The 24618-nt window shown below is 35.8% G+C and overlaps 1 protein-coding gene across 2 annotated transcripts in view; it reads right to left on the bottom strand.

Moving 5' to 3' along the window:
• The window catches only part of LOC111564344 (TBC1 domain family member 8), a 43109-nt gene extending 22289 nt beyond the window's left edge, over nt 1–20820 (bottom strand). Inside the window, exons 1-6 of one of the 2 annotated variants that reach the window (XM_023263852.3) lie at nt 20455–20820; nt 9346–9456; nt 9145–9263; nt 8759–8987; nt 7331–7571; nt 2590–2797 (exon numbers count right to left, since the gene is read on the bottom strand). In XM_023263852.3, coding sequence (XP_023119620.2) covers nt 2590–2797; nt 7331–7571; nt 8759–8987; nt 9145–9263; nt 9346–9456; nt 20455–20581 — 1035 coding nt within the window. In that variant the 5' untranslated portion in view covers nt 20582–20820. Of the gene's footprint in view, nt 1–2589; nt 2798–7330; nt 7572–8744; nt 8988–9144; nt 9264–9345; nt 9457–20454 lie in introns of those variants that run through there. The other variant, XM_023263860.3, reaches the window with a different exon arrangement.
• Nucleotides 20821–24618: the final 3798 nt, after the last annotated feature.

The following is a 24618-nucleotide window of genomic DNA, read 5'->3' as shown; positions in this document are numbered from 1 at the left end:
GTGCCTTGGTGGTTAGCGCTTTCAGCTTGCAGTTAGAAGATCCGCAGTTCGCGTCTCGGCCTTCTTTTGCATGGAGTTTGCATGTTCTCCCTGTCCATGCATTGGTTTTCTCCAGGTACTCCGACTTCCTCCCACAGTCCAAAAACATGCTGAGATTAATTGGTAACTGTGAATCTGAGAGTGATTGTTTGTCTCGATATGCAGCCCTGTGATTGACTGGTGACCTGTCCAAGGTGTCCAGTCTGCCTTCACCCTCAGTCAGCTGGGATAGACTGCTGCCCCCCACCGACAACACGACCCCAGTGAGGTGTATAGATAATGGATGGAGGGATGTTGTTAAGACAGCTAAGAGTGGTGAAAAACTTGTAGAAGAACAATAAGAAGTCCTCTTTGTGCTTGTATTCTTTACTTTACTGTGAGTATCATATCTTCCAGCACCGTTATTCCCTTTGTGTCCTGTATCTACTTATGTTGTTCCTCAAAAGCCGACACCTTCTTTTGTTTCACATCCAACTCAATGACTCTGACAGCATCACTGTGAGCTTTATAATCTGGCTTCTTTGCCTTCAATACTTGATAAACTTCCTTCTTACTAACTTCTATCACTGACCAGCAGCTGTTATGATTCTCTCTTGACTCTGCTATACAGGTTGCTTATTCTCCTATTTTGCACACTGATCTTCTAATAAACTCCAGAAAACAGCTTTATGATTTTCTCTCAGTGGGAGAGTTCACCAGGTTGTTTAATCGAGCTTCCCCTTCGTCCTAGATCAGCTGCTATCATGCGCTACTTTATAATCTTTGATTATTTTAGAATGGTGTCACTTATTGGCCTGGTTCATCTGGTTGTTTGCATCTTACTTCTTTTTCCTCTAAAGAGCTGCAAGTTACTTATAATTAAATTTCTTTTTTTTTTTAAGAATCGACAGAAGCTGGCCCTCACCCGCATTCCTGCAGCAAATAACATGCCCCCTTCAGCACGGTAATGTGTCAGTGAGTAAACATTACAAACCATGTGAAACCAGTCTATGTGTTACTCTTAAACCAGCAGCTGGCAGAATAAACACAGACTTTGATGAACTCTCCAAAAAATACACGTCAGTTAAAGAAAACAGTGACGTCAAGGGTGTTGAGTAGAACAACGAAATTTAGTTGCTACTGAAAATAATAATAGATAATAACAGTTTAATCTAATGCAGAGAACATAAAGGGCAAATATATGGACCAAAATGATAAAAAATGATAAAAGAAACTCCTCAGATGTTCTTTATGAATTCTGGGAGACGTTTCTTCTGTGCCAAACTTCTCATAGTCCAGAAACCAATTAAACAAATTGCAAATGCACAATAAAGATAAAGACAAAACTCTGCTAAGGGGTAAAATGCACATTTATACTGATCATATTGTGGCAGTTAATGTAAAAGTAGGTAGGGTAAATAATATAATTTTTATGAAATATAAAACTGTCAGCTGCACTTTGTTGGGATCCTGCAGAAATTATCGCATCATGTTGCCTGTAATCTGATTTTTGCAGATTTTATTTGATCCTTTAATGTTAACCTGCTAACCACAGTGATGTATTCTGGGTAAAAGTGAACCAGTTTCATCTCAACTTTAAAGATAAGCTTTTTTTTGGTAAAGAACAAAAAAAAACTTTACTGCACGTAGAGTAAAATTTACCTGGATTATTGTGTATCATTATTTATCTTCTTTGAAGTCATTTAAAATGCAGATTCCAGGATGTGACCTTACAGCTTCTTCATGTGAGGAAAATGAGCAATTGACTGCTATTTTGTTGTTTTATTTTATTATCCACTGTCGATACCGATCCCTATTATTGATAGCCTAATCATGGAAGACCGATAACTGATATTCGGAACCAATATACATTAAATGTAGAGTTTTAGCAGCATGTGATAGCAGAGAACCTGTCATTCATAACGAGAATCCTTCATAAATAAGGGTGACTATAACTGAATATACAAAATAGAAATAGGAGTGATCAAATTATCTCCTCTGTTTATGTGCGATTGATCAGTTTGTCTCCTGCAGTTATGTCTGCTGTTCTTCTCTATTTTCTTAATCTTTCACTGTTCTGTCACTTTTATTGTCCACTAAGGTCCAGATCTTGAAGCTTTAATAATTATTGTTTTCCAGACTCTGTTTTCCAGGTTAATCTGTGGCTGCCTTCTAGCTGTTAGCTTAGCCTTAGCCACAGTCAGAGTAGATAATTTCCTGGTTTGTGTTTCTTGTTCAGTTTCTGCTGAGTCATGCAGACAGAGAGAGGAGGCTGCATCAGACCTGAAGAAGAGCATTTAATCTATCAATAATCAGTCAATAAAAATATGAACGCCAAATATCGGCCATGATAATCTGCCAGTCTGATAATCGGTCTGTCCCTGATGAAAACCACCTAAATGCATCAGTAGATTTTCTGTTAGGTGGTTAAAGGAATATGAAATATTTACAATAATGAATGGCAGGTCTTCAGTCTTTCTAAGGCTACAGCTTCACTGTTTCTTGTAGACTTTGTGTCCACAAATGTATTAATTATTGGGTATGAGGCTGTAACGTCAGTAGATTCTGTACCTCTGACAGCGGTATGAGTAGGATACAGTTTCCTTCCTCTCTGCTTGAGAAGCACAGGTAGCTGTCGGTGGTGTACAGACTTCCGGCCGTATGGCATCGAGCATGAGGCGTCCACACCGAGCAGGACGCCACCTCGTAGAGTTTCTCACCACGAGGAAGTCGAAACAGAGCGAGGACGTACTCCCTTATGGCCTGCTCCTCCAGGATCCTGGAGAGAAGACGATGGGAGGAAGAGTAAGACAGAAGCAGCTTGTAGAGGAGATTTAAAGGGAATTTATGGTTATTAGGAAGCAGAAGCTGAACTTAATCCCTTCTGTGAGACTTCAGGTTCAGTCAGACTGTATATTCTTCTTATTTACTGTCACTAAAATTGCACGTGGGAAAATAGAGCATAAAACTGCTGGTTGAGAACCAGTTTTATTTTTTTGTGATGAACAAACACTCACAGGCAAAGTTGGTGAAAGAGCTGCAATGACTAGTTCATTTTTTAATTAGTTATGAACTATTAAATTGATCATTATCTACTTTGCTAATCGATTATTTTTTTTAAGACTGAAAAAAGTCTAAATTCTCCAAATCAAGCTTGTTCAAACTTGAATATTTGATTTGATATATGGTTATTAGAGGTGGAGATCAGAAAAAAAAAAACTCCCAGAAGCTGAGTTCTGAGTTGGAATTTTTTTATGCTAAATGGTCTCATTTTGCATATTAATTTAACACAAAAAAATGTTTTAAAAAAAGTCTAAATCCAGCTTCCTAAATGTGAGTATTTTCCGGTTTCTATCACCCACTGTGACAATAGAATAGAATTTTTGCATTGTGGACAAAATAAGGCAATTAACGGAAACACTAATCAACATTTTTGACCATTTTCAGACAATTTTTAGATCAAACAACAAGAAAATAATCTAAAAGTGATGAAAATAATCATTAGTGCCATCTCTGGTTGAGGTTTGTGAAGGATTTATGACAGAAAACAGCGATGTTAAGAGCACACCAGCAGAATGACTTAATTCTTTGCCAACTCTGAAAAATTAGGTCTTCATTACTATAGAATGTGACTCATATGGATGGATATGAGGCAGATTTGCAGTTTGCCTTCAGGCTGTAATGAGAAGAAGCCAAAGTCTGGTTCGAGCCCTGAAGAGATTAATTCAAATTTGAACTGCTACTTATTGGATTTTTTTCTACTCTGTAACCCAATTATTCTACTTTTTAACTCAAAAGGAAACTGAACCAACACAATTGAAATCTTGCATACAAGTGTTAATTTGCTGTATATGCATTATAATGTATATACAGTACAGTAAATACTGACTGGACAGATAATGAGAAAAATATTAGAAAATCACAAAAATTCAATTAAAAAGGCAAGAAAGACCAAAACAAAATATAGGGTTAGAAATTGTACATTGTCTGTGACAGTTACCAGAAGGCAGCAAAAATACCAGCATAAAGTTTTTTAATCATCTGATATAACCTGCCATTTGATTTGAAATAGTTTTCTTTTTTTAATGGCAAAATTATCATCCATAAAATGAAAATAATAATAATAATTTACTGTATTAACAACTTTCTTGTGGTGCGTAAACTACTCATCTGCCATGTGCCATTCTGTTGGGAAAATAAACCAAAGCTAACCTTACAATTGTGATATTTCATTAAAATGACATTATTCTATGCCTTATTTAAAAACTTGCCAAAAATTTACCTTATGCACTAATCAGATTCTTTAAAAAAAAAAAATTAAAAAAAAATTGATGCGCTCCATATTGTAACTCTGAAGCTATTAGTGATTCAACTGCAATGAAGTCATGTCACAAAAAAGTCACTGCTTTTTGGCAGCATTGCTCTAGGAACTACACGGTGCCAGACCCCCCCGGCCTGTTCGATGGCCACGTCTGGCCCATGTACCTGCAACACAAGAACATCATGACAAAATTTGCACAGCAATTTTTGCACTGCTGCATCTTGTACTTTTTATATATTTACAAACCACTTTGTATTGTTATTGTCTACAGTGTATTAATGCTGTATTCTTCATTTTCTTTTCATCCTTGTACATATTATGATGATCACTATTATAATACATATGTTTATTGCTGCTGTAACAATGTAAATTTCCCTGGCATGGGAGCAATAAAGGATTATCATATCTTATTTTATTCTTACACAGAGCATATGGGAGTCAAGTATGGAAACAAATAAAAATGTAAAAGTAGATAGTAGTAATAAAAAAAGTTGTAAAATATCTGTAGTATGAGGATAAATATTTTTTTCCAGTGATTTTAACAACCATGAGCACTTGGAAAAAGGTTGTATATGTTGATTACATTTTTTATAATTTTAGTAGAGAGAACTCAGAAGACATTTCTGAGTTCTCTCTCCTTGTAGTCATGGTTGTGCTGTTTCCATAGAGGTGCAGGACAGCAACATTTCACAGTGCTATAATGTATTTGTGACAAATAAAGGCAAATTATTATTCATTGGAATTTTGGATGCAAAATTTTCTCATTAACATTAACATGTGCCGTTAGCTGGTTTCACATAAAGAAATAACACCATATCTGCACCACTGCTATGCTAATAATAGATGTTTTAACGTCGGGTTACAGATGAAGAATCTAAGAGGAAGTGTTATTTCTTCATCTCACTATTTCTATATTTTACTGCCTTTATTTGTTGCTTCTGATTTCACTTCCAGCACTCATTTCACACATGTTTCTTATTTGTTCCTTTTACCCCACTCTGGACTCTCTGTGGTTTCTGAGTCTCGCCTGTTTCATTTCTTCTTCCTTTTTTTTCAGTTTGCTTCATGCATGCTAAGACCAAACCTACTGTAAGTACAAAACAGGCGTTTGCTGTTCACACATGAAAAAATAGCGCCTGCTCTGTGGTGTGGTTTGCTGCTCAGTCACACATCTGCAGTTCAGGCCATTTACTTATAGCTCCTCTTTGTGTTATGGTTTCGAGGCTCGTACATAGACAGAAATATTCAACTGTGTGCATGACAGCGACTTCTGAGGAGGAGGGCTGTGAATTACAGTGGTTCGTGATGTTTGTGCAATGAAGGCAAGTCAGGTTTGGCCACACACAACAAAATGCATCGCTGTCTTATCTCATCTGTCAAGATTTATGGAAATACTTTCACTCAAAAACAAACATAATCTTCTTGTCTCTTGTATGGGAGAGCCTTTTATGTCCATCTGGTGTAATGCACAACACACATATAACATGAATGGAGAAGAAGTATTTACGTCTTTGACTAAAAGTGACAAATACTGCATTGCAAATGTCCTGCACTGAAAATGTTACTTAAAGTATATAAGTAAAATCACAAAAAATGGACTTAAAGTAAAATTCTTCAGTGCAGAAAATCTGTGACTCATAGATAGACTATTATTACTCATACATTCAGGATTTTGTAGTTATAGTCGGCTGATGTGGAGATCAGCTGTTTTCTATCCAACATCAACTAATGATTTATTTTCAATATGGATTAATCTGCTTATTATTTTCTGATTATTCGTTTTGTAAAAATAATGAGAAATGCCAACATAAGTGTTCAAAAGTGTTAGCAAATCAACTAGTTGGTTAATCAAGCACTAAAAGCTATTGGGTATTAAATGGAGCTTCGTGCTCGTTCATACAGGCAAAGAGCCAGGGCATGACAAGGCCCATTTCTATCCAGCCCTCCCACTTAGTCTGCTTTATAACTGAGGCAGCATTCATTCATTCTGCCTGCTCAACGCTCACCACATCCCTGCTACACCAACCTGTAAGGATCTGAAAATCTCCCCTCCTCGCCATCCTCCTCCTTTTTAAAGGTTCAGTTTCATAACTCTGACAGTTTCATAAAGAGGGCTGCAGCACACCTGTGCATCTGCTCTGTTCAATCAGTGGAAGATGACAAGGAGCTGGCTGCACATCTTTTCTTGTCATCTCAACAAGCTGCAAACCTGAGCTGCTCATTCAGAGACACACTTTCTAATCGGTAGAGGAAGAAAGAATTTAAAGATGGTTGTTTCTCATGTTTTTTGGGACACAGATTGTTCATAACTGTACATTAAAACAACGTAAACTGGATTTTAATGATGACCATTCAAGTTTGCCTCCTTGTTTCAGCGTTGACACTCTATTCATTTAAATGTTGTGAATCGCAGGCTCTGATGGAGGGTTTGTGATCTCAGCAACTGTCTGGGCCATGCTTGCTCAGATTGTTCCAGAGCATCACTAGAGCAGAGGCACTGCCAAACACAACCGCATGTCATTCCAAAATACACTACCATTCAAAAGTTTGAACGATAGTTTCAAACTTTTGAACGACAGTTTCATGTTTTCCATGAAAACTCACACTTTTATTCATGTGCTAACATCACTGCACAAGGGTTTTCTAATCATCAATTAGCCTTGCAACACAATTAGCTAACACAATGTAGCATTAGAACACAGGAATGATGGTTGCTGGAAATGTTCCTCTGTACACCTATGTAGATATTCCATTAAAAATCAGCCACTTCCAGCTAGAATAGTCATTTACCACATTAACAATGTCAAAACTGTATTTCTGATTAATATAATGTTATCTTCATTGCAAAAAATTGCTTTTCTTTCAAAAATAAAGACATTTATAAGTGACCCCAAACATTTGAATAGTAGTGTAAATGGTTAAATCTGACAAAGTGTCCTGTCTGAAATAGCAGGTTTGTCGTAGTAAACAGCTACCAGAAGCAGCTCTGACCTCTTGGTGATCCTCGTGGGCTGCTGCAGGACTCGGTCCAGTTCCAGGCCTTCGCTGTCCAGCAGCCGCCTCAGAGCGATGTCAGCCAGCTGACCGACGACCCCGAACGCCTCGTCCAGGTTCAGGAACATGGAGAACTCTCTTTGTCGCTGCCGTGTGTTCACCCGGATCGCCTCCGTCATGAGGCCGGTGGAGACCCGCTCCAACCGCGTCACCTCTGCCCAGGGAATCACAAACTTAACTGGGGAAGAAAAAGAGAGAAAAAAAAGAGTTTTTTTTACGATTAATTGTATATCACAGAAATTGCTAGAACTGAGAACATCTTTATTGTCATCAGCTGTTTAGAAATAGAACCCTCTAAACCCCAAAACCCACCGGAAGTTTGAAAAAGCATTTTTTTTTTTAAATCACCAAAATCACACCATTTATCAGAGAACTGTAAAAACTGTAAAACAAAACAAAAAAAAAGAACATAATCATTGAATTTTCAACTTTGTGATCTATGTGAGTAAATGTGAAACACTTCACCAAATCTAAGCTTAAAAGCGAGATCTTTCATCAAAATCACTTTACTCTAAAGGTTTCATTTAAAAATGCAACAAAAATAAACAGTTTATATAAATCAGCTGCTGTAAAATCAAAATATTCCTTGTCTTTATTGCAGCTAAGAACTCATGAGTGACTTAGTTGTCATCAAGAGTAATGTAATAAAATTTGGGCAATTTTTGGATGTCCTGGGCTGAACTGTAGGCAGTGTTTGAACAGAGCAACTGTGCTGAACTGCAAGTATAGAAGCAATTTTAAAAAAAAATACTCAGCCACAATTTATAAAAGGAAAAAGAATCATTGGATTTTTAACTTTACATCCTTGTCTTTGAATTCATCATGTGTGATGTGCTGTTTAGTTGGAAAAATTACCAAATATAAGCTTAAAATCATGACATTTCATCAAAATCCCGTTATTCCAAAAAACATGCTAAACCAAACAGTTTACTGGAGCCAGATGCTGTAAAAACTGAAAAATTCTGTGATCCTGGTCACAGCAGAGAGTCCATGTTATAGTCATGTTATAAAAATTTGGGACATTTTTGGATACACTGGGATGGGACAAAAATTACTAAAACCTTTTCAACTTTACAGAAGTCTTTGAACTAATCACGTGTGATGCACTTTTCTGTTGGGAAATTTGATCAAAGCTAAGCTTAATATTGCAATATTGCATCAACTTCACATTATTCTACTTGTCAAAAGATACATTTTCAGTTGACAAAGGGTATTTTTAAGTTGGCCAACATGTGAAACACAAGGTTGGGCTTGTAAATTTTGATAAAAATACATATTGACAGCATACAATGATAGCCTGTATAAAACGACTCCCTAACTCGGTCTTTTGCTTTGAAAATCAGAGCCTCACTTTGGTGTACAGACCTTCCTTCCCCAGCAGGAAGGAGTAGAAGGCCATGTGGTTGATGCTGAGGTAGAGGAAGCCCTGCCGAGGCACCCGGCCCTTCCAGCAGCAGCAGGAGAAGTACGTCACCAGCTTCTCCGATGACGGGAGGCCGAAGTGCAGCTCAAACTTCAGCAGTGCCTCCCTGAACTTCTCTGGATCGTCCTCCTGGGCGGCCTGGCGACCCCGAACCTCCTCTGCGATGAGGCCCTGCAGACGACACAACTCATTACATGCACCAGCATCATCCAAGTGCAAGAATTTAGATTTCATCCTCTTTAAAAAAAATAACACAGTGAGGCCTTATTTTAATTCTATAGCCGTTTAAAAATTTAAAATCCTCTGAGAACGTCTGCAGGTTTTCCACCTTGACTTTTCCTTTGACAAAGCTGGTGACATCCTCTTTGTTCTCAAACACCGACAGCGAGTGAAGCAGGTTGTGGACCAGCCAGTCCCAGTGCTTGTTCACCTCCTCGATGACGGCTCCTAACCAAAAAAGAGGTTGAATGTAACAGCAGCACAGACTAAAAACACAGATGTAGGTGGAAGAAATGACAGTTCAGCTCACCGCTAGCGATGACCCAGCTGATCTGGGAACCAGGAACCTGGAGGAGGATTCGGAATGGGGTGACCCTGGCATTGGAGTCCAGCACTGTGTCCAGAGCCCCCACCAGGAGCCCTGCAGAGATGAATAGAATAGAATAGAATAGAATAGAATAGAATAGAATAGAATAGAATAGAATAGAATAGAATAGAATAGAATAGAATAGAATAGAATAGCCTTGATTGTCATTGTACACAAAAACTGTACAACAAAATTGGTGGGAGAATCTTCCCATAGTGCACTTAAAAATACAAATATGCAATATACATGACATATTAAAGGTAATAAATAGAAAGGACAATACAGTCCACACTCATGTAGCACTACCCCAAGTCTAACCAAAAAAAAAAAAAAAAACACCTAGAGAATCAAAATAATACAATATGTCAGAAATAGGGCTGCACAGTGGTGTAGTGGTTAGCACTTTCGCCTTGCAGCGAGAAGATCCCTGGTTCGCGTCCCGGCTTTCCCGGGATCTTTCTGCATGGAGTTTGCATGTTCTCCCTGTGCATGCGTGGGTTCTCTCCCCCCCCCCGCGACCCTAGTGAGGATTAAGCGGTGTATAGATAATGGATGGATGGATGTCAGAAATAGAGCCCAGAAGGGAATGATGCATTCTCTGGTTTCGTCCAAAATTATGATATTTTAGGTGTTAATGTTTGTCGGCGCATTTGAAATCTCTTGTGAAATTATTATAACCTACTGCAGGTATTTTGGACTCAAAATTAGCCAATAATGCAACATAAAACCCAGTGAACTAGCAAAATATTGTCTACATTTCTGATAATGGCCCAATAATGAGGCACTTCACTGCTGCAGCAGTGAAAGAGCAATTAGATTGATACATAGAAGTAGATGTCAAATTGAAAACTAAGATAAAATGTCTCAGTAAGCACACTCTTCAGCGACATTCTCCCTCTGTGAGCTTCGAATTGAACAGAGTTGAACAGTTCACATACAGACGGCAATATTTCACATCTGCATGACAGAGATACCCCAGCAGGCCTGAAGCACACAGAGAGGACTCAGCTTGAAACACATAGAGACAAGAAGGCAAGTCAAATTTATGGGTTTGCAGTGATATTTATGATCATACTCTTTAGTATGATGCCATTTCTACAACCACAGGATTCACTGAATTCATTTTCATTCGTGTTTATTATTTGCTAATTATAGATGATTGTACATTCTAATAGGAAAATGACGCAAATAGGTTTATACATTCACAAGAGATCAGTATCAGCAGTAGCCTCAGTAGCTGCACATTTTCAGCCTATTATGGTCAAAGTTAGGCATTAACCTGATTCAAGAGCTGGACGTTGGTGTAATTATTGCCCACATTAAACCGACTTTGTCGTAAAATATGCCTCAAATGAAGATGAAACAATGGTTAGCTGTGATGTTGGCCACATAAAAAGTATTGCAACATGTGCAAACCTGCAATTTCCTCATTCAAAGACTTCATACAGCAGCAAAAACAGATACTTTATGAGTTCAATTTGGAAAAATAAAGAACCTCACTATGTATTCAGGCTGGTAATAAACTCCTTTCTCTTCATTTGACAACTAAAACAGTCCAACAGTTGACTTTTAATACTAAAATTCAGAAATAAATCTGATCTGATCTGATGAAACTCAGTGTCAGTTTCTACAACAGGAATCACCTCTACAGACGTTCAGGAGACTAAAATTCATCACTTGGTACCAATGAAGTTGAGTGAATTCATGCTCTTCAGAGTGAATAGAAATACATATTCATGCCTGTTGAGCAGCCTGAAGCTCTAACAAAGTCTCAAAATGACGACTGTCATCAGGTTTTCATCTTCCTAAACCACAGCTGCTCTGCATCACACTTTTCCAATAACTACTGTCTGGGTGGTGCTTTCACATATACTTCCTCAGAGAAAAAACACACCATAGTGGCCAATATATTCATTAAAAAAATATAAATGATTATAAAGTATACAATGAAACTTTGACTCCCTCAGCTAATTTTTGAAGGCAAAAAATAAACTATAACATAAGATTTTTTTAAAGTTATGGGTAATTTCTGAACTTATTGAATTAGTACTCCAGTTGCACACTATTTTGTTCTGAATATTAGACAGGAAATGTGTGACCATGTGGCAGCACATGACTGTCAATAGAAGTTTTATTATTTGCGTGTTTGATTTTATTCTTGCACAACTCGCCATTATCATGTACTGTCTCTGAGCTTAACCTGAATGAAGAATTGGACCAGTACGCACATTATAACCACAACACTGACAGTAAAATTACTGTATAATATATGCATAATAAGTCCTCCCAAATAAGTCACAGATAGATGTGACAAGGTGTGGCAGTGGCCACACAATTTCATTATTCTGAAATGTATTACAAAATTGAGAAAAGCATACTACTACTACTAGCTGTATACCATGAAAACATACATTAAGTTAATGATGTATATATAGTGCCTTGAATTGTTAAAAACAATGGCTATGCTGTGAATTTGACCATATTTTCATGCCAGATGAGGAAAATGTGAAGTGTTAGAAATCCGTGTATGGTTCACGCATTCATTTTTCCGTTTCAAAATTTAAAAAAAAAATTTAAAAACCAACAAACCGCGTTGTTTTTTTGTTTTTCAATTTTTAAAACCTAAATGTAGAAATTTATTATTTAACTAATGAAAAAACCACAGTGTTAGATTTTTGCTCTAGCTTTTAAAACCCGAAATGCAAAATACAGCTGTTGTTTTATTTTGTAGCAACACCGGAAGTTGCCGAGGAAGAACACTTTAGAGCTGGTCTGGACCGTGAACACATCTAGATTGGCTGTCATCGAGCCCTTTGCCAATTTCATTCTCTTTAAGAGTGGAAAACCCACGCAGAAATCACAGAGCTCCACATTGTTCTAAAATGAGAGTCAGGAGGTTCTGCTGGAGAACAGTTTAAGAAGATGCAACCATGTGTCAATGCTGATTTGGAGAGAGCTGGAATTTGTTCTGTTAACCACAGATGTTATTTTCAGTGCCATACTTCATTAACTATAGAATGTTATGTTTCACTTTCGTGTGTTTGTGTGTTTTACAGTCAGGTCCGACATACCTGACTGAAAGTTTATGACGGAATACTGGTCATCTATTGGTGCCGGTGTTCCAGTTTAACTGATGATCAGGTTAACTGGTGATAGTTTCCGTCTCCACATGTTTCGTCGCAGATTTGACCCGACCAGGCCTGGCTGTGTGTGAAATAAAGATACTAGATGAAGAAAACCTGCCGAAAAACTTTGGCATCACTACTTAATAAAGTCTATAACCATGTAAATATCACCTACAGACAGTAAAAAGAAATGTGCTGGCCGAAATAAAAAACACGTATTTTTTATGAACGCTGAAACGATGGAATCCAGAGATGTAATTAGAGACCACAGTCTGACTCATCATGCCACCGATCAGTCCAATAAACATCCCGCTTCATCCACATAGATCTTTGTCATTCTGCCAGGTGTTGAACACCTGGTGATTTTTCAGGAAACACGCCCAGGTTAACTGGGGATAATCACAACTTAACACTGGCTGTCTGTTAATAACGAGCCACAAAACTAATTATTGTCTCACCAAGAAAACCCACAACATAGAAGCACGTCCACTGCTGTGTGTAAGTCTGAGTTCAGTGGAACAGATCCAGAGCAGAACTTCAGGTTTAACTCAGGTTTGTTCTCAGAAACACTCAGACCCTCATCAGCCTCCCATCAGAACAACACACAGTATTACATTAGCTTGATTTGATAAATTACATCGAAACAAACTGAGACCACATTGTCAAAACTAGTCACTCGGAAAATAATAAAAACACGTTCAGTCCTCCATTCTAACCATCATTTCAGAGCATGTTAACCTCTGACAATATTAAATAAAAATGGAAGGGATCCAATCTGGTCAAAACAAACAATATATGTGTGAGTTGTGTCTTTCCAAAAACTCTGGCTGGTTTAGAAATGGCAAAAAGATACTTTTAAAGACGTCGCAGAGGAAGACTAGAATACTTCCAGTACTGTACAGTCTGAGTGATTATACTACGCAGGTAGTTTGTGTTATATTTTTGTATTCCTTTTTACATCCTTGTGAAGATGTTTATTGGACTGATCGGTGGCATGATGAGTCAGACTGTGGTCTCTAATTTTATCTCTGGATTCTATCGTTTCCTCTCACCGTTCATAAAAATGTGTTTTTATTTCTCCAGCACATTTCTTTTTACTGTCCGTAGATGATATTTACATGGTTATAGACTTTATTAAGTAGTGATGCCGACATTTCTCGGCGAGTTTTTCTTCATCTAGTATCTTTATTTCACACACAGCCAGGCCTGGTCAGGTCAAATCTGCGACGAAACATCTGGAGACGGAAACTATCACCAGTTAACCTGATCACCAGTTAAACTGGAACAGCGGCACGAATAGATGATCAGTATTCAGTCATAAACTTTCGTCTGTATGTCGGACCTGACTGTCAAACACACAAGTGAAACGTAACATTCTGTAGTTATTAAAGTATGGCACTGAAAATAACATCTGTGGTTAACAGAACAAATTCCAGCTCTCTCCAAATCAGCATCGACACATGATTGATCTTCTTAAACTGTTCTCCATGCAGAACCTCCTGACTCTCATTATAGAGCAACGTGGAGCTCCATGATTTCTGCGTGGGTTTTCCACTCTTAAAGAGAATGAAATAGGAAAAGGGCTCGAGGACAGTCATTCTTGATGTGTTCACGGTCCAGACCAGCTCTAAACTGTTCTTCCTCGGCGACTTCCGGTGTTGCTACAAAATAAAACAACATCCGTATTTTGTATTTCGGGTTTAAAAAGCTAGAGCAAAAAACCAACACTGTGGTTTTTTCATTAGTTAAATAATACATTTCTACATTTAGGTTTTAAAAACTGCAAAAACAAAAAAACAATGCGGTTTATTGTTTTTTGTAGATTTTATTTTGAAACGGAAAAACGAATGAGCGCACCATACACTCATTGTTAGTATAATGCTGGCTAGCTGTTTTACTCCACACTGTCAACCACTCATGCAGAGAGAGTTTTCTTCCTGAAGTGGGCGGGGACAGTAGCAAATATTTTGTTTTCAGAGTAAAACAACCCATTTAGAACAATCCTATGACCAGGTTTTACACAGTCATGGTCAAATGAATCATCTTTGAAGTGTTTTGAGGTAAAAAAGAAAAAAAAACAAATATAAAGAAACACTGTAGAAACGAGAAATTTGCATTAATTTGCTGAAAATGGCACAATATGGGGACTTTATAACATATTTGAAGTTTTACATTAATCTAGGATGTCCTTTCTAAGGTAGCATTATCATCCAAATCAGCACTATAATAACACAGCCATGTACAAGTATGTATTTCAAAGTTATGACTTGACTTTAGAGAGAGTTTTCTTCTTGAAGGGGACGGGGACAGTTGCAAATATTTTGTTTTCAGAGCAAATCGACCCATTCAGAACAACCCTCAGGCTTCATAGTAAAATGAATCATCTTTGCAGTATTTTGAGGTAAAGGAGAAAAAAAAGGAAAGAAACAGTGTGAAAACATGTGAAACTTGCATTAATTTGCTGAAAATGGGCACAATATGGGCCCTTCACAGTAAATTTAAAGTTTATAACCCAGTTTTATGTTAGTCTGATATAGGATAATGCCCTTTCTAAGGCAGCATTATCAGCCAGATCAGCACCCTACTAACACAGCCATGTACAAACCTGCATTTCAAAGTCATGACTCAAAGTTATGAGGGCAGTCGGATCTTTATCTGTGTGCTCAGCTGTTCCTTCTTTGGTTTGGAACAAACACAAAGAAAAATCTAAAGCAAATGATACATACAAAGAAAAGGAGCAGTAAGTTAGCATATTGAAGGTGGAGTTCATGATTTAACTCAACGGTTTCAGGGCTGTCAGCCTATAAAACCTGCTGCGAAACTGCCTCAGTCTGCCAACAAGAGCTGCTAACCCTGAAATATTTAGAGCGGTGACATATACAGTCTTGTGAGTGTCACAATGCACTTTTAGAAGCATTTTCATTCATGGAAATGTTGTTTTCTTCTTTTAAAATTATCAAAATCAGAGTATGTCTTTAATCGAGCTGCATCAGCCCAGTTCAGGCCATATTTCTGGAACTTTCAGCAGGTGGAGACGTATATAGATCAGTCTTTTGGATCTCAGCCAAACATAAACCACATCTTTGGAGACAAATCTGAGCCGCCTGAAGCTGCAAACCCGGCCGCCTGGCAACACAAAACCATCTGTCTGTCACCACAAAACCCAGAAGGGGTTTATGCTGGTAAACTTTCCAAAAAAAGGAGAGTCAGAGTGAATCATCGCCTGGGTCACATTGTTGGGGAATACAAAACTACAGTTGACCTTTACGAGGCTCCAAGAGACAGAAAAAAGAGATCTGCTTTCACAGTTGCAAGACTGAAATGTCTGTTTGCTCTCAGGATTAATTATCTGCAAGTCTCAGGATATTTTATGTCTGAGAGTTAAATAAGGAGTATAAAAGGCAAGACAAGGCTGCTTTAAGGGGAAAGTGTTGGTTAGAAGTAAAAACAAACAGTGGTATGAACACAATGATGAGCTGCAGATGTTAAGTCGCCCATCCCTGCTTAGAAATCCAGCTCAAAGTATGTCATCATGAGTGAGATAAGGCATAAAGACCTCACACTGGATATCTGCTTCCGCTTTATTTCTAACTAGCAGGGAAAAAATCCAATCTGAGCCGCTATATAAGCCACTCTGCTGTTTTGTCCACCTGTGAGGCAGAAATACCAAAGCGAAGGTCATTTAATTAGGATTATTAATGCTATATTAGGATTTTACAAAATACAAAAAAGTAAATTCTTTTGTAAAACAATCACAAAAAAATCTAGGTTTTATAGATTATAATTAAAAGTTGGAATGTCTCCTAAAATAAAATAAAATACAATACAGTAAAAGAAAATAAAAGAAAATAAAAGAAAAATTATATTGTTAAACTGATTGATCCAAAGACTACCAAGACTAATGAAACAAAAATTTTGGCACAGATATCTCCTAAATTCACCTAAAATAAAATTAAACATTTAATATAATTTAATATGTGTTTTTATTCTGACACAAACATTTCCCCGAATTATCAGAAACTGCTTTTGTTTGTTTGTTTGTTTGTTTTAGCACAAACACACCCCACAATAGCACAGTAGTTAATACAATGAATACTTACATGTTATTTTCTACATTTATGCTTAAACTATTTCTGTTGATGTTTAAATTCTTAAAAGATATTTTTTGACTTATGTTGACATTTTAGGTCATACATTTCTTCTTATGTTTATATGATTCTGAATCAGAAATCATTAAAACGCCTATGTTTTATTATTTTCATTTAATTTTGTTTCATTGAATCACCAATAATCTCAAGCAGAGAAAGGGGAGGGTTTTATTTATTTTATTTTCTTTATCTTGACAGAAATATCATCGATAATCATCAGTAATGACAAAAAAAATCTATGTTTGTGTATTGATTTTTTACTTTGGCACAAGCATCTTCCAGAATTTTTTCTGCATGTGTGGCAGAAATACAAACGCAAAGGTCATTAAATTAGAATTATTAATATTGTATTAGAATTTTACAAAATACAAAAAAAGTCTACTATTTTTCAAAATTGTTTGATCCTAGAATCACCAGTAATCACACACACACACAAAAAAAATAGGTTTTATAGGCTATATTTAAAAATTTGGGACAAATATCTCCTAGAATAATCTAAAATTAAATTTTGTTAAATTTAAAAATAAATTAAAGCAAGTAAATTAAATGAAAAAATATTAAACTAATTTAATTATAATAACTAATTATAATTATTATTAATTATAATAATAATAATTAAATGGCTGTGTTTTTATTGGGACACAAATATCTCCCAGAATTATCAATAACTCCCAAACATCTAGGTTTCATATTCTATATTTTTGGAACAATCATTGCTTGCTTGTTTGTTTGAATCACCATTAATCTCAAGCAAAGAAAAGAGAAGGTTTTGGTATTCTATTTTTTATTTTGGCACAAACATCTCCCAGAATTATCAGTTTTCTCCGCCTGTGTGCCAGAAATACCAAAGCGAAGGTCATTTAATTAGTTAATGTTAAACACAGTGACAACAGGACTTGACCCTTCGACCCCGTTCGCTATGGGAACAGCGAAAACAAACACAAACACAAAGTAAAACCCAGCCAGGAAGTTCCTACTATTCTATTTTATGAGAGGAGCTCTGGCCGGATTTCTCCATGGGGGGAAGAAGGAAGAACATAAAGACGACTCTGTATTGACTGTTAGCTAAGTTTTAATGAAATTAGACGTCACTCGTCGCTGCCAAACAGTCGACTGAGACTGAAGCCTGCCGGACAGATTCAGAGAGGAAACTAGAGAGAGGAAACACAAACAGGCCACAGTGGTGGGAAGAAGTCAGACGAGCTACAGCTGCAACATGCTCCGACACAAAACAAAGACAGAACCAGTCCTGAAGAGGCAAAACGAGATAAATCATGACGCATCGACGGCAGAGACTTTAATCACCTTCAACTGAATCCCACAACCCTGTTATTCTCCTGCAGGAAGTTACAGTTTGTCAGACAAAAAGTGTAGATTTAACTCACAAAAATATATTTGAATCCAACAAAAGTCACAATAAAGCGAGTCTAAACAGAGGTCTTGTGATGTTTGTGCCATTATTGTCACTTTAAGTGGTTTTTCCTCTTGTCTTTCCTCTTGAATATGATCCTCACTATTGTTTTTAAACCTTTTTTCATTAAATTAGCGACAGTTATTCAATTAATCCATCAGTTGTCAACCTTCACATTAGGAAACCAGCTTTTTTTGAAAATCAAATAATCAGTTTGAGGAATTTTTCATGACAAGGTGACCTTATTCTGAGATTTTAGCTTCTAATATTTTAATATTTGCTGGTTTCTTCACTCCTTTATGGCAATAAACATCATATCTTTGGGATTTCTGTGAGTTTTCCAGACAAAAGTGCAGAATCAGATCACAAAAACAGACAAAAGACCAACAAAAGACAATAAAGTGAGTCTGAACAGGGATCTTGTGATGTTTGTGGCGTTATGGTCTCCTAAAGAGGGTTTTCCTCTTGTTTTTCCTCCAATTTTCCTCTTGAATATGATCCTTGCTATTGTTTTTGAACCTTTTCTTCATTAAAGTTGCAACAGTTATTCAATTAATCCACCAGCTGTCAACCGTCAAATTAAGAAACCAACTTTTTTGATAATCAATTAATTACTTTGACCAAGTTTTTAAAGATAAAAAGTCAAAACTGTCAGTTTTTTAGCCTCTTATATTTGAATAGTTTTTTCTTTCTTAACTCCTTTATGACAATAAACTTCATATCTTTTGTACTTCTGTCAGTTTTCCAGACAAAGGTGCAGATTTAACTCACAAAAACAGACAAAAGTCCAACAACAGTCACAATAAAGTGAGACTGAACGGGGTATTATTGGCACCTAAAAAGTTTTTTCCTCTTGAATATGATCCTTGCTATAGTTTTTAAAACTATTTTTTTCATTATAGCAACATAAACTGATAAATTAATCTATAGGTTGTCAGCCTTCAAAATAAAGCAGCAATTTTTTTGATAATCAAATAAGTTTTTAGTTTTTTGGCCTCTTATATTTTGAATTTTTTTTTCTGGTTCCTTTGCTAGTTTATAACAATAAACGTCACATCTTTGAGACTTCTGTCAGTTTTCCAGACAAAAGTGCAGATTTAACTCACAAAAACAGACAAAAGTCAAACAAAAGTCACAACAAAGTAAGACTGCACAAGGCATTATTGGCACCTAAAGAGTTTTTTTTTTCTTGAATATCATCCTTATTATAGTTTTTAAACCTTTTCTTAATTAGAGTTGCAACAATTAATTAATTAATCAATTTATAAGTTAACCTTCAAAATAAAGCGGCAACTACTGTATTTCAATAGTCAAATAAGTTTAAGCACTTTTTAAAGAAAAAAAGTCTAAATTCTCAGTTCTTCTGATATTTGAATATTTTCACATTTACTTAGAAAAAAATTGACAATAGCAATAAAGACAAGCTCAGTTTTCATTTCATGCTGAATACTGCTCATAAAAAACATGTTTTTACTTTTTAGATTTATTCATTTTAATTTTAATTTTAATAATAATTAACCATTATCAAGCATGTAGAGCAGTAATTATGGATTATGTAACTGTACCATATATGAACAATTAAATAAGATGTGGCTTGGTTTGTATGATCACCAGGGCACAATCCAAATTTACAAAGATATAAAGCTGATGACAGTTAGCAGAGCTGTTGTAAATTGATTTCCAGTCAGTTGAACAAAAGACAAATCAAAGTAAATAAACGGAACTCTGCTTGTTGTTTTTCTCTTCTTTCAGTTTTGGCTAGAAGTGATGTAAGAGTTTTGACCACTTCTCTGTACCTGTTTCAAGTAAATAATGCCACAAATTCAAACTCAACTTCTAATTATGACTTTGAGACCAGTATTGGAAGAAAAACATGCTAAAACTATAAAGGATCAGTGAAGATTTTATGGAAACTGATGTGATGTTAGCTTTGTTGCAAAGACACCGTAAGTTTATCTCCTTTATTCGTAGTTGCAGCCTGAAAACCAGCAAGTTACCTCACTCATAGTTTTAGGGTTAACTTCAGGCCATCTGTTGCCATAGTAACGCAGTCAGCCTGTAGGCCAGGTATGTAAATCAGGGGTTTTCCTCTGAACTTGTGACTGTAATAAACTAGGTTTGTGTTAAATTGTGATTTAAATTGTGATTTGACAGTAAACTGTGTGATTCCGGGACACAGATTGTGGACAAAAGTTCCTCTGGACACCTGTTTGTTCACCTCACTGCTACCTGCTGCCTGTTTTTTCAGAGTTTCTCCTGTTTTTTAGTAGTTTTTCTACCAGCTGGCTTCCCCTCTGCTGTCACCTGTGTTCCTCCCTACACGGCCTCTCTTCTGCTTGTTGTTGTTGTTGTTGTTGTTGTTGTTTACCTGTGATCCTGCTGGTGGGCTCTCCGTGGCCTCTCCTCCGCTGCAGCAGGAAGAAGTCATTGCTCCTCTCGGTCACCCAGAGCTTCAGAGCGTTTTTCAGCAGAACTTCCTCCGGGTTCAGCCACATTTCTTCCAGCAGGGAGGGACCGCAGGATCCCTCCGCGGTGTAGGTCTCTGCGGCGGCGCTACACAGACTCCCTCCGTCCGTCCTCCGGCTCGGCGGCGGTACCGGTCCGTCCTACAGCGGCCGGTTCTCGGGCTGATCCATGTCGACTCTCCAGCGTTCTAGACAGCTGCAGGGTCCGGACTTGGTTCGCCTCCGTCTGACTGCTGCTCACACCCGATCTGCAGCAGCTGTACACACCGTCAGAGATCCTCCATGCAGGAGGAGCTCTCACTCTGGAGCTGAATGCAGGTCCAGCTGCTCTGCAGAGTAGAGTTTTTAAGAATAAAATAAAAATATTTAGCAAAATAGTTTGGTGTTTGATCCTCGAATCCTCAACAATCCCAAGAAAACCTGGGTTTTATGGGCTATTTTTTTTATTTGTGTCCAGCTGCAAATGATTAAGGATTGAATAAATTAAAACCTTCCTTGTATATATTTTTAAAATGTTGACACCACAATCACAGCAAAATTTTGTTGATGTTGTTGTTGGTGGTGTTTTTATTTTAAAGTTCAGGTATATCGGTTCTGTAAAGCATCTTGAGACAATTTGAATTCATAGACTGCATAATAAAGATGGACGTAGCCACCGTATCTATTATACTTTTTTTTTTAAAAATGTGACACAAACATCTCCCATAATCATTGATTATTGTCAGACGTTTTGCTTTTATATTCTTTAATTTTGCATAAATATTTTGAATTTTGGAAAATAAAAATAAAATAAGCAAATGTCGGTTTTATTTTTTGTTGGTCGGTCGGTCGGTTGGTTTAGTTTTATTTTGGCACAAATATATCCCTAGAGAGAGAAGATTTTAATTGTTTGCTTGTTTGCTTGTTTGTTTATTATTATTATTATTATTATTATTATTATTATTATTATTATTATTATTATTATTATTATTATTATTATTATTATTATTATTATATATTTTTAAAATTGTAAAGAAGGTCCTGGAGTACAATCAAATCTCACTGTGGTGTGCAAACAGAAAAAATGCCTCTTTAATTTAGATTTTTAAAAAAAATAATAATAATAGCTTGAGTATTACTATTATTATTATTATTATTATTATTATTATTATTATTATTATTATTATTATTATTATTATTATTATTATTATTATTATTATTATTAATAATATTATTATTATTATTACTATTATTATTATTATTATTATTATTATTATTAATATTATTATTAGTACAGCTTACCCCAACACTGAAAACTTAGTTTAGACGAATTTTTGGCAAAGAAGGATGGCTTCACTTTACTGCAAAATCTTCAAATAATTCTTGTTCTATTTTTACAATTAATTTTTATTTAATTGAACATATAAAAATAGAAATTAGGGATGAATTAGCCTACAGCTTCAATCTGAAAACAACATAATCGGTTAATACTTATTAAATCAAGAATTTAAAGTTGGCAAAAAAAATTCATAAAAAATAAGTTTGTGTAAGTAAAATGACCACAGACCTTTTATTAAACAGTTGCGAACTATAGCGTGATGTGTGTCTGGTTCCTTAAAAACAGGTCAAAGTGAGACCTCTTCATTTACTTTCTTCTCATCAGCATTTCAACTACTTTCGCTTCCACTTCCGGTAGAGCCCAAACTTCTTCTGTGATTGGACGATCAACTGACACACAGTTCAGGTGCTCAGTACACAATTATCACACAAAGGCTCATTGTCTGAACTGAACTTATCGATAAATAGAGATCAGTGGAACTAATGAGACAATTCATGAACAAGGCAGCTCCACAGACTGAATAGATGCAGAGGCAATGCTTCGTCTGAACTGTTTTGGTTCTTGACCATTCGATTTATGTTTATGCACTCATTTATAGTGTTATGGTTCCTTAGAAAAACTTAATGAAAACTTCAAATAAAGAACAGGCCGATAAGGGATTTCCTGCTATGACTACTAATGCAAATATCAGTATTTTCATAGCTTAGTCTGGCCTGAAACAATAGCTGTGTGACCATATGAAAAACTGAAACAGGTTCTGCTTGGTGTACTCCGTCCTCCTTGTAGAGATCAATCACCAAATTGACTTCAACATTGCTCAAACATACATTTTACAGTTTGCTTGAAGCTAGTATGAAGCTTCAGCTGTCTCAGTTTAACAAAACAAATGGATTTCCTCTAGAGTTTCACTATTTTTATTCCTAAAAGTCCCCTTTGAATCATTAAGTCAGCAGGACAGACTGCAGGGGAACGCAAAGGACAAAGTTTGTACTAAAACCTGTAAGTTGGGAAGATATCTGATTTGTTAAAAACAAGACTGCTGAAGCTTCACATTAATAAATTGTAAAATGTATTTCTGCTCAGCATGGCTAGAGCAAGCTAATCCTCCTAACTAACTGTTTTACTCCAGATCTAAAAACTGTGAATTCTTTCAAGAGTGAAGCACAATGGAAATCATTATCTGTGTCATCTGTGAATAAATCCTCACCATTGACACAAGACAAAAGCCTTCACGGCATGATTGACCTAGTTATGGACCCCAGGCCAAAAAGGGTTGCTTTTGGGCCCCTAATGATTCAATATTACTCACAACTCACCCATTGGTGCCTTGTTTTCTATCATGCCCAGTACAGATCAAACTGCAGAGTTATCTGTCATTATTTGGCCAAGAAGCTTCCATCAGTATCTCTGCTCAGATAGCAGTACCTAGCCTAGTGATAAATTTATTTAACACAGAATTATTCAAGGAGTAAGCCTTTTGGATATTAAATTAAATTAAATTAAATTAAATTAAATTAAATTAAATTAAATTAAATTAAATTAAATTAAATTAAATTAAATTAAATTAAATTAAATTAAAAACATTTCATTTTATTTTATTTTATTCAACTTAAAGGCCTTAAAACCAGGATTTGCTGCAGAGCCTCTTGTAATAACAGGGTCATTCATATTATAATCCAACACTTTAAATTCAATTAAATTCAATGCAATTCAATTCAATTAAAAGCATTTAATTTAATTTACTTTAATTTTATTTTATTCCCACATTTGCATCAGCTGTTTATGTATTTAAGTGGTGAACACTTCCTGACTAATAATGACAATGCCAATAATGACACTTCCCCGTGGGCTATTTATTGTCTACTTTGGTAATCCATCTTTGATATGGTCCAGCAATAAATTTCACCAAATATTAATTTGATCTGTTTGGTCAGACCAGAGTGATAGTGAGCAAAACGAGAAAGAAGAAAAAGAGGAAGTTAAGCTAGAAAAATTGAAAAAAAAAAACATCTTGCCACAGTGTACCACAAGTTTCTCCACACAGACCATCCAGGTAGATTCACCTCAGAAGTATAACCTCCAAATATCTGATTTTAAGTTAGTGTTTAACTACAAATTTCAGTAATGTTGTGTGCTTCATGTGTCCATTTACTTTAAAGCAGCTGCTAATATTTAATTCATTTATGGTTTACTGTGACTAATGGACTGCAGTACTCTTCTATTACCTTTAAAACTTAAAAGCATTGTTTTTAAAGTTCAGGACTATTTATTGCATTTTTTGATTACTCCATTACATTTGTGACTGTTGTTTTGTGGGATATTCAGGCACAAAATCCAAAATATGATCTCATAAAGAAATGTGCAGAGTTCACACAAGTCAGCATTTGATGAAGTGGCAGAAACTTGTATTGATTTATAGAGTAGTCATAAGAAAAGGTATATTTTATTCTATATTTCTAAGCTTTGAGCTCACATTGCTTATTTCCACTATGTACTCTCAAAGTAATTTAATCAGTGTAGATTGTTATGTTTTCTCTCTTTTTTTAAAGATGAATTAGACCAATTCATCTTTTATAAATATATATATATATATATATATATATATATATATATATATATATATATATATATATATATATATATATATATACATATATATATATATATATATATATATATATATATATATATATATATATATATATATATATATATATATAAAAATCGTGTGTGTGTCTAGTATGTATTA

The sequence above is a fragment of the Amphiprion ocellaris genome, chromosome 11, assembly GCF_022539595.1.
Source record: "Amphiprion ocellaris isolate individual 3 ecotype Okinawa chromosome 11, ASM2253959v1, whole genome shotgun sequence".
Lineage (NCBI taxonomy): Eukaryota > Metazoa > Chordata > Actinopteri > Pomacentridae > Amphiprion > Amphiprion ocellaris.
Note: the sequence above shows the minus strand (reverse complement) of the source record. Positions and strands in the feature narration are given on the sequence as shown.